The 11,137-nt window shown below is 36.9% G+C and overlaps 1 protein-coding gene across 14 annotated transcripts; it reads right to left on the bottom strand.

Annotated features, from left to right (window-relative positions):
• Positions 1-1,330: 1,330 nt before the first annotated feature.
• On the bottom strand, positions 1,331-9,924 carry LOC136205849 (zinc finger CCCH domain-containing protein 3). Of its 14 annotated transcripts, XR_010676104.1 has the most exons (11): positions 9,736-9,924; positions 9,566-9,639; positions 9,374-9,455; positions 8,763-8,831; positions 8,362-8,466; positions 3,560-3,643; positions 3,413-3,494; positions 3,238-3,316; positions 2,697-3,160; positions 2,491-2,618; positions 1,331-1,783 (listed from the first exon to the last, which is right to left on the bottom strand). XR_010676104.1 is itself a non-coding variant. In XM_065996671.1 (7 exons), exons 1-7 carry the CDS (start codon positions 9,869-9,871, stop codon positions 3,418-3,420), a joined length of 627 nt encoding a protein of 208 aa, XP_065852743.1. In that variant the 5' UTR covers positions 9,872-9,924; the 3' UTR covers positions 3,334-3,417. The 14 variants fall into 14 exon arrangements, 4 of the variants coding, with proteins under 4 accessions (XP_065852745.1, XP_065852743.1, XP_065852746.1 ...); XR_010676103.1 differs by having other exon boundaries at positions 1,346-1,783; positions 2,491-3,160; positions 3,238-3,312; XR_010676101.1 differs by having other exon boundaries at positions 1,347-1,783; positions 2,491-3,160.
• Positions 9,925-11,137: the final 1,213 nt, after the last annotated feature.

Here is an 11,137-nt window from a genome sequence, read left to right as displayed (position 1 = left end):
ACATTTGACAACGTGGATCATACATATCATTAGTGTGTTGTTGACGTGACAACAACGACGGTTTTTTGATGGTCCAAATTGTCGGATCTGACCATAGTAACTTGATTGACACAAACTTACTACTTCAGTGATTTGATTGGATCAAAAACTATTTTAGTTACTACTGATGCACAAAGTCCCTATAGATACTTTTTACCCCATAAAATATGCATTAACATGAGAAAAAACTGGTTGCAGGTAGTTCGGTTTTCCGGTATAAAATATAGGAGGAAATTTGAGATATCTGATAATGGATACGAGACATTTGGAAATAAAGTGGTGGGATTTTTTGTTGGACCATTGAAGACTCTTCTTGGAGGAAAAAAATCAACATGGTTGCAGGTTTTGAAGGGTGTGGATGGATATATTATGCCTGGTTCAATGACTCTATTACTTGGTCCACCAGGTACTAACTAGTAACTATTGATTCACTTTTGCTCTAATGAAAAGTACTCTTAATAGTTTATGCCAAGAGACTTTCAGAAATTGAGATTAAAATATAAGCAAATGGGATTATTTAACTGGTCAAATGCATCATCGAAGTTTGGGATTATTGATCTCCATTTCCTTTCATGAAATCACTGAACTTCACATTTTCTTTCAATGAAATCATTCCAGTCAATTTGGGTATGAAAGCTATCTGGAATTTTGACGTGGCATAGAAGACAATTGATTATATACTAACTAAGCACGATGTCTAATATAATTGTCGTAGCAGCCACATGTGTGTCATGTGGTACATCCTAAGCCACAAAAGGAAAAACTAAAAAATCACATCATTGTCCGGCGTAGAGCTTAGTTGACATATAATCGGACTGTTTTATGGTCACATCATCATTTCAGTGAGTTTTTATACATATTGGCCTGAATGACTTTGTTGAAATTGAATGTGAAGTTCAATAATTTTATCGAAAGATTACTGAACTTCATTTTCTTTTGATAATACCACTAAACTTCACATTTGATTTCAATAAAGTCATTCCAGCCAATTTATGTACAAAAACTCACTGGAACTTTGACATGACATAAGGACAATTAACCATACATCAACTAAGCGCAATATCATACATGTCTTGACTTTTATGGCCGACCTGACAGAAACGTGTGTGCCATTGGGTACATCCTAAGCTACAAATAAATAAAATCATATCTTTGTCTGTCGTAGCCCTTAGTTATCATATAATCAACTGTCTTCTGTGCCATGTTAATATTCGGGTGAGTTTTTATACACAAATTGACCGGAATCACTTATTGAAATCAATACCCCAAGCTTCAGTTACGGTCGACGCAATTTACCCTTAGTTTCAATTTCATCACAACAATTTAAGAATTCAAATCCACCATCTTATTGAAAAAGAAAACTTGTAATACAATTACTGACATGAGAAACTAAACTTATGTTCATACTCTATCCTAGAAGCTGTATATATTCTTCAATTCAACAAAAATTCTTTAATGTTTCTTTCTAATTCAATGGACTATAAGATGTCAGTAAACTCAGAATTCTATGTTATAAAGAAAATGATCGATGTTAAATGAGGTCAGACATTACCTTTTCCAATAAAATCTTACAGGGAGCGGAAAAAGCACCCTCCTTGAAGTTCTAGCAGGCAGAGGAAAGACGGCGAAGAGCATAATGGTGGAAGGAGTGGTCACTTACAACGACAAATACGCCTCCGAGGTTTGTCTTAGTAGGCTGATCACATACATTGGTGCCCAACTAAACAAGTAAGTTGTCTGTCACCTGAAAATCAGAAGTAAGCAAAAATGTAATTGCCAGCTATATTGAAAACAGAGGTGGAAAATGTGTACACGACATAAATCCAACACGAATTTAGCGGGTAGAGTTTATGAAACAGGCAATGAGTCATTTTTAGGTTGACAGGCAGTTAAGGTTGATTTGCTAACTCGGATATGCCATAAAAAAAAAAAAAAATAAAAAAAATTATTATATCCTCTCATGTTTTTACATATCAACTTAACAGAAATAATAAAATTACAATTATCAGATGAGAACACGACTCGAACCTTCCCTTATTTTATATATCAGCTTTAATAGAGATAGTAAAATTACACATGACATGTGAACACATTACATGAACCCAACATATTATAAGTGGATTAGGGGTTTGTTAAATAGATTTTGGATTGAACTTTTGGAAGGTCAGAGTTAACCTGCTAAAATATGACATAATATTTAGAAGTATTGTTGTATCTTCATATAACGGTAGATGTCACCATTAAAAGAGGTAGTAAAACTGTGTGAGACCTATAAGCTGTGAGCACGACATCACAAGGACACTAACCCAATTGAGTTGACATGATTATGACATGAAATTTTTTGATTGGGTTAGATTTGACTCTTTTGACACGACAAACACGACCCACTTAAACGAATTGTCACTCTACATACTAGTGATGTAATCTACTTGTATAATTGCAGACACATACCATTTCTTTCAGTTCGAGAGACACTTGAGTTTGCAAGGGACTGTACTCAGGGCCTTAGACCAGAGAATTTTACTCCCCAGATGAGGAAATTCTTTGCACATGCGCTTGTGGAAGGACAGGATCCATTTCTAGAGTATGTATTAGAAATTTTAAGCTTGAAAGATATACAAAACAAGCTCACTGGAGATGAAATATCGGACACTGACCGCCAGAGGCTAACAACAGCTGAGCTAGCTCTTGGAACATACTCTGTCATGGTTTATGACCAACCATTTTCAGGGTCTGATTTAGCAGCAACATATAGCCTTGTGGATACTATACGAACCATCAGCAGGATTCAGCAATCTTCAGCAATCATGTCACTAACCCAAATTTCACAGGAAATTTTCAATCTTTTCGATAGGATCATATTACTTGGTGATGGCCATGTTTTATACCAAGGTCCTCGTCAAGAGGCTATCCCCTACTTTGCTAAGCTTGGGTAAGATTTCACATAAGCACGTATGTACTCTTTAAGACAGCAGCAAGTTCAGCATGATGTTTATAACCCATAACCTGTAGGTACGCAAAGCCTGCTCATATTGAGTCCAATGAATTTCTGGAAGATATTGCAGCTGGAAATGGTTCCCGGTACATAACACCAGAAGCAAAACCCTGTGCATTATTTGAACTTGTGGAGTTGTATAGAGCTTCAGATCACTACAAAGATATCATGAGAATAGTTGACAAAGATGATGTGATGCATACCTACTGGGTAGAAAGTGAACCTGGCCTTAGACTATCTCTGAAGACACCGTCCAAGTACCAACCATCAGATTGCACCTGGCTGAGACGAGAAACAGGTAAGCATGCCAATCTATCATAAGATTAAAAGAAGTCAGTAATCATTCTACTTGAACTGATAGATAAATTGAAAGAAAACCTCATTCATGATTTGCTTGGTCTAGAATTGGTGGTCGCAAGGCTCTCGACAAAAGTAGGACACTCGGGGGGAATTGAGAGTACTGGAAGAATACAGGTTGGAGATGTGGTTACAGCAATAACGATGAACAAAGAAGAAATGCAATACCTTTCTGTAGGACCCCAAAAAATCCAGCATGAACGAGCCTCACATGTACACTCAATTTTAAAGCAGGAAAGAGGCCACATTCGTCTACAAGTCGAGCGTTTTAGAAATGAGGTTAGTACAAAAAGAAATTAGAACACCAATTCAGATGCATTTTAAGGGAGATCTGATGCTTTGCACATTAGTCTCTCAGCGAAACGAAATTTTAGACATCTTGTATAATTCAGGAAATTCAACATAGAATGCCTGATATAATGTGCTTATTATCCATTATGCAGGAAGAAGAGTACCAAGACAGATGGGACCAGTTCAAAAGGCCTTTTGTTCAAACATGGTGGAAATCTACCAAGACTCTGATCAACAGGCAACTCAAAATTACCAAAAGGCTGCATGCACTAATAAAACTAAGGCTCTTTCAGGTATATGCCTCTCTGTGCTCATAAAAAATTGCATGAATCCTCTAAAAATATCAATCTTCAGTATTTGCAAAGCGATAGAGTTGCATTTGCAAACAGCCAGTGAAAATGAAAAACTATAATTGATCTTCATAAAGTAACTCACTGAGAAATTAACCCATCTTTAAACTTTGCAGGCCATTGTGCTCGGCATGTTCACAGGAACACTGTTCTACGATCTTGGTTGTCAATACAACCAACAGAAAATGAACTCAATAAGAGCCCTGGGGTTCGTTTCCACCATGAGCATCATGCTCATAAATTTGGTTCAGCTTCCACTATACATGCTTCAGAGGCCAAATTTTTACAAGCACAGAAAGCAGAGATTTTTCAGAGTTTCTTCATATGTAGTTGCCCATTGTGTAGTCAATTTCCCACAGACTCTTCTAGAAGTAATACATCAACTCTGCTTTTTTCTATTTAATTAATCATGGCACTCAAAAACTCAGTTATGTTCTAATCCTTGCAGGCGTTGGTATACACTCTTTGTGTATATTTTCTAGCTGGCCTACCATTAGCAGGAAATGGGATACCATTCTTCATGTTTATGGTTCTCTTATTCTTAGTAGCATTCTTTGGTTCATCTGTCTTCCTCTTTCTAAGTTCCATTTCTCCAATTCCAGAAGTGGGGAATGCATTGGCAGGTACTGAACTCTTCTTGACAAAAGTTATTTCCCTGAACAGGATGACATGTAACACTAAGTTTTCCATGTAAGAACAATATTTTAAAGATTATAGACTTTCTTTTTCTTTTTACAGCAACTCTTTAAGTAATCAGAGATAAGTGTCTAAGGAATCTGGATACTGACCTAAAATCAGCTCGTCGAGTCTAGTTTCAGCTACCACATATAGGACCACATCAGAAACAAATATCAACACTATAACAAAGCAATGTGATTCGAAATAATTCGCAAAGTTATTCCTAATTTTTCATTACCTATCATTTTTTCCATTCTTCTTGCAGGTCTACTAGTCTCAATCTTCCTACTATTCAGCGGCTTTGTGATCTATCCATCCAATATCCCAATTTACTGGAAATGGCTCATGCATGTGAATCCAATTCATTGGGCCAATGTCTCATTCTGCTGGTTTCAGTTCAGCAAGGGATACGTAGATCCATGTTCCGACTACCTTGGTAAACTCCCGTTCTGTGACCAGTTCCCAACAATGACAGCTGGAAAAGCCTATTTGAAATATTATGAGCTTTCTGAAGATGCTGAGAAACCTTGGCTACCTTATGTCATTATCCTGGGATGGACAGTCGTTACTAATTTATTGGCATTAATGGGACTAAAGAACATAGAGTTTACAGGGATGAGCCAGTCATTGCCCCACCTGAGAAAGAATCCACAAATTAGCAATTACAAGGAAGATACAGAGACTGAATCTGAGTCATGCAGCAGTTATATTGAGAATTCTGACAGTTTTGAAACTCTCAGATATTCTAGGCCACAAAAATCAGGAAGAGTCCATAGGAGAGAGGAAAATCGTGGCGTCGAAATATGGAAAGAGAACTTTCAATTTGACCTAGACCAGAGCATACTAGGCCTTCCCGTGGAGCCAGTGACTCTCCTGTTTGAAAATTTATCATTCACAAGGTATGATTAACTATCCATTTTGAGACCAAAAACCTTATTATCTATGCATAAATCCTGATTTTGGTACTCCTAAAGCATGTTTTATCAAGATGCCAAAATTTAGAGTGCACACGCATCCTATGTTTATCATTAAAATGTCAATGTCATGCGAAATCACTAAGAACAAGGCTATTGTTGAACCCATTAACATCATTTCACCATATTATCTATGAAACCAGGTGCAAAGAAGGGACTAAAGAAAGTGTACCAGTTTTCAGCAATATCACAGGCTATGCTAGACCACAGCATGCGGTAGCTATATTGGGTGGTACAGGGACAAAAAAGGCAACGGTGCTCAAATGCCTAGCTGGTAGAACACCTTCCATTGGTAATCTCAGTGGAAACATACAAGCAAATGGATTACGAACAGGTGCTACATTTTCTCGATTAATAGGCTACGTTGAGAAGCTTGATGCTCATCAACCTTATCTCTCCGTCCGTGAATCCCTTCAATTCAGTGCTGGACTTCGTCTTGGACGGGCAGTGAGCACATTAAGCCAGCACATTCATGTTGAGCTGGTTCTCAACCAACTTGGTTTACTTCCCTACGCTAACCAACTTGTCGGCTCCCTCCGTGATGCCACTGGAAGGACATTTGAGATAGCAAAAAAGATAACCATTGCAGTAGAGCTTGCTGCAAATCCAAGTATTCTTCTTCTTGAAGAACCAATATCAGGTCTTGATACTGTAGGAACTTCAACCATTCTCAATATTCTCTCTCAATTGTCAAATTCAGGTCGGATCATTATTGCCTCTCTCACTCATCCTAATGCATGTACGCTGTCTGCCTTTGATCTGGCCCTCATACTAACAGAGGAAGGGAATCAAGCATACTTTGGACCAGTAGGATATAACTGCCACAACTTGCTGGATTATTTCAAATCGATCCCAAAGGCTCCTTATTACTCTACAAAAGAAAGTCCAATCACATATGTCATGAGGACTTTGGGCTTAGGCATACAGAAAGGACAACGTCCATTACTGAATTATGCAGAGATTTATGAAGTTAGCTCTTTACAAGAAGCAAACAGCAATGAAGTTAGCAATATAAAGAAAATGATGAAGAACAAAATATCAGAGAACCAATCTTCTAGTTACCCAGCTTCATATTCAAGGCAAGTCATGTTGGTTCTACTAAGAACGCAAAGATTTTTATGGAGGAATGTGCAATACACATATGGTAGACTCACAGGTTGCATAATGATTGGCTTCTTGATGGGCTCCTTATACCATCAAATAGAATACAAGGACATATATGGTGTAACCTCACGTACACTTTACATATACATGCAAGTTATACTTGTAGGAGTGGTTTCAGCTAACAACATCATTCCCCAAATTGGCACAGACAGGTTGGTTTATTTCCGGGAGAGAAGGGCCGGAATGTATCTTCCAATATTCTATCCAGTATCATGGGCAGTGGGTGAGATTCCATACTTTTTTATTGCTACACTTGCAGTAGTAGGAATTGGTAATGGCATGGCAGGAATTGGAACAGGATCAGTCACAGAGTTCCTTATGTATTGGTTAGTGCTCTTCATATTCACTCTCTGTGTAACATATTTCGGTATGATGATCACTTTCCTAGCACCAGTGCCCACACTAGCAGCGTTTGCAGTATCAATATTGACATCAATGTGGGTATCAGCTTCTGGTGTAGTAGTTGTCCTATCTGACATAAAGTTCTACCGGTGGATGTATTGGAGCAATCCGTTTCAATTTGCCATGAACATAATGACCTGCATCAGTTTCTACTGCAATACTAAGGAGTGCTCATCAGATTGTAGCTGTCCCAAGTTGACAGATGGTACTTACGTGTGGAATAGAGTGGCATCAACGAGAAGCTTGAATTATGAGAGGATCAATACAGACATATTTATATTGTCTGCAATGTGTGCGGTGTTTGCAAGCATTGCCTTCATTTTCTTCATTGTGCTGAAGCACAATTCACCTCCACAATCGTAGATTAATTGTCACAATTACATACATCAAAAGGACAGAAGAAGAAGGAAGATGATGATGGAGCAAGATGCATGGTTAGATGCCGACAGAAGTATCATATGGAAATTTAGAGTTTGGAAACAACACTAATTGCCAAGGAGAAACAGAGCAAGGTTTATATACAGTCGCCTCTATTCTTTTTTTCTATTCTTTTTTTTTTTTTTGAACTTCATTTGGCAAATGTCAATGTACAAACAAGTAGTGTAAGATTCACGAATAGCTGTTTATTAATTCAGATTTCATTTCCCAACCCAGGCAAAAATCTTTTGCTCCGCTTAACCCTAAGTCCCTAACCGTTCTCCAGGTATTATAATTATAGATCCCAATGGCAACTGGATGATTCTATCCATTTTCTTAATGATTAATGCTATATATTCTCTGGTAGGCTGGTAGGACATGATTGGCAAAAATACAATAGTAAGACAAACAAAGCCAAACCCAGCCACTGTATATGTTTGTATTCCAATAAAAAAAAATACACCAAAACACAATACAATCTCATACGACCAGTCCGAAAACACAAGGAAATGAGAAGAAGAAAACAACTAGCCTTTCCAGTTATGATACATGCAAGCAGGGAGCTTTTGTCTATGAGAACTCAGTTTTTGAGACAATGAATGAACCATGTCAAGACAATGATAAAATGGCTGAAAATTAGAGAAAAGAAAAAGGTGCTATTGTCCCAAAAAAAAAGTGATTTACTGGACCTAACCCCAATCCACAAAGGGAAGACGCATATATCCGCCCTCTGGTGGAGGCGTTAGTGATGGAGGTAGATTTCCCCATGACATCCCTATGTTATGTCTCACCACATCACCTGTGAATCATGGCAAAAAATAAAGGAAAAAAGAAACATAAGACATATATATATATAAAGAAATTAAAAAGAATAAAAAGCATGTGAAATTCATCTTATCATATAAATATTCAGGCTGTTCAATATATAGTCAACATGCCAGTCAGTCATGGGGTAAAAATCTAATGAAATGCTAATGTATGCATATCCTTACTGAACAATAACAACTTGCTTTAACATAGACTTTGTACTAACAGAAGAGTAAGAATAGCAGGTAAAATATAGAAAATATCATTAAGCAAGAACTTCAAATTTACCAGGCAAACAGCTTCCTCCAACTAATTGAGTTCCTGGAACAATTGGCGACTGAACACTGTTGTGAAGGCCTGCAAGTGATTATTAAGATACATTATATTTAGAAGCATCAGATAGGGGGAAAAGGAGTAACTATTACAATCACTAATAATATAAGGTACAAATTTAGTCTTATGATTATTGGGGATAACATATTTAGATGCTATAGGTGTAAAACTGTGCAATCTTAGCACTAACATTTGGTAGACGGAGCAATTTCAGACTCCATTACCGGAAAATCCAGCATAAGTCAATTTCTAGTTAATTTGGTTCCATGTATGCATCACATAAAGTACAAATTTAGCCCTATGGTTATTGAAGGAGTACAGATTTATTTTAGACTCAACTAACTTTGGTTACAAGTGGATGCTAGGGAAGCTTAGATGACTTAGACATGGAACCAAATAACAGGAAATGGGGGATTCTGTTAAATTTGTAGTGAATGGAGACTGAAATTGCTCCATCTAAAAAACGTTAGTGCTAACATTGCAGGGTTTTATATCCCTCACTAATTTCCATCAAACTTCCTCAGGCTGTCAAATGACTATAGAAAAACAAATAAAAAAGAAATTACCTAGAGAAACACCAGCATTAGTTAGGTTCTCAGTGTTGGAGGGATGCAAGTACTTGCAAGAGTCCCCATAAGGACAAAACCCCTTCAAATCATACCAAGGATATGAAAAAAAGTTAAAACAAAATCAAATCAATATAATGAAAAAGAAGAAATTAAACGCCATAGAACTGAAAACCAAAAGAAAAACAATACTGTGTTGACGAAACGATTGCACACTCCCTTAGTAAAGCCGACGGAAGCACCGTCGATGTAAAGCTGATCGCGATCTTCAATTCAATATCAAACACGAACGTTAATCGCAATATAAACAACACAATTTGTAAATAAATTAACAGTAAGGATGTAGTGATATAGATACGTACCAGTGGTTTTAAAAGAATTGTACCAAAGAGATTTGGCGCGTAAGTGGGAAGAGCTGTAGAGATGGCGTTTACGGAAGACCGGAGTGTCCTGGAATTCCTTATCGCAGTAGTCACAGTAATATTTCCCCGACGGCATTTTCCAGTTCGCCGACTTCTTAATCCGTCTGCATTTGATTTTTCCGTTTTTTATAGTTGTATGGGTAAATTTTCTCATGCCACTCAACTTTGACATTATTTATTCATGGGGACAATTGTTTTTGGGTAAATGACACTTATGGCTACTGAATTTTACCCATTTAAACATTGTGTCCACTGAACTTTATACTTTTTTTTAGTACCGGTGGCCACTCAACGTCTCAAAACGACCATTGATAGCCTCAAAATAAAAAAAATTAAAAGAGTTAATGATATTCTAAGCAACTTTATTTCTTGAAAATTTTCGTTGTGAGGTTATTTAGGTGTTGTTTGGTTAGGAGCTAGAGAGAAATCTCTAAAAGATGTGATTTTGGAAAATAAAAAAAATTTGATTTCATGGTAAATGTCGTTCGGAGCAACTTTAATTCTTGGATATTTTCATTTTGAGGTTTTTAACAGTCATTTCGATGCGTTAGTTAAAATTGAGTGGCCACCAGTATTAAAAAGTGTAAAGTTCAGTAGTCACACCACTAAGAATTGAAGTTCAGTGGTCATAATGTTAAAATAGGTAAAGTTTAGTGACCATGGATGTCATTTACCCATTTTTTTAAAACAAAAATTCATTAATGCTCCTTGTTGGCACAAAAGTTTAACATTCTAAACGAAATATTAGAGTAAAACATGGAAATGGTTAAAACGAGATTGTCGAGCTAAGGCATAAAGCTACCTTATTAGCTTGTCGTCGAACGAACCAGAGGGTAAATTACATACGTGGTGTACAACTTTTATCCCAAATCACACTTTGGTGTACAACCAAAATTTTGTCACACTAAACCGTACGAACTTCAGGTGACCTCCCACTAAAGTGTACAACCGGTTTTTATGACCGGTCAACGCTGGTCAACTATGCCACATCAGCATTTTTCATTGTAGAATTAAAAAAAGTGGGACCCACTCTTTATGGAATGACTAATATAACCTTATTCTTTATAAATTTATTAAAATACTCTCCCCTTCTTCCTTCAACCCCTCTCTCTCCCATTTCTCTCTCTACATCTTCTCTCTCACTCCTCTCTCTACCATTTCTCTCTCAACCTCTTCAACCCTCTCTTTACCATTAAGAATTAGAATTAAAAAAAAATATTATTGGAACTATTATACATTTACCATTCTATCCTTTGTATTTTTAGGTTTTATTTCTGTCTTTCATTTGTAATCGCTGCTCCTATAAAGTGCAGCCTCTGACTCTGTTTTCATTAATGAGAAA

This window comes from Euphorbia lathyris, chromosome 9 (assembly GCF_963576675.1).
Source record: "Euphorbia lathyris chromosome 9, ddEupLath1.1, whole genome shotgun sequence".
Lineage (NCBI taxonomy): Eukaryota > Viridiplantae > Streptophyta > Magnoliopsida > Malpighiales > Euphorbiaceae > Euphorbia > Euphorbia lathyris.
This window is presented reverse-complemented; position numbering and strand designations above follow the sequence as displayed.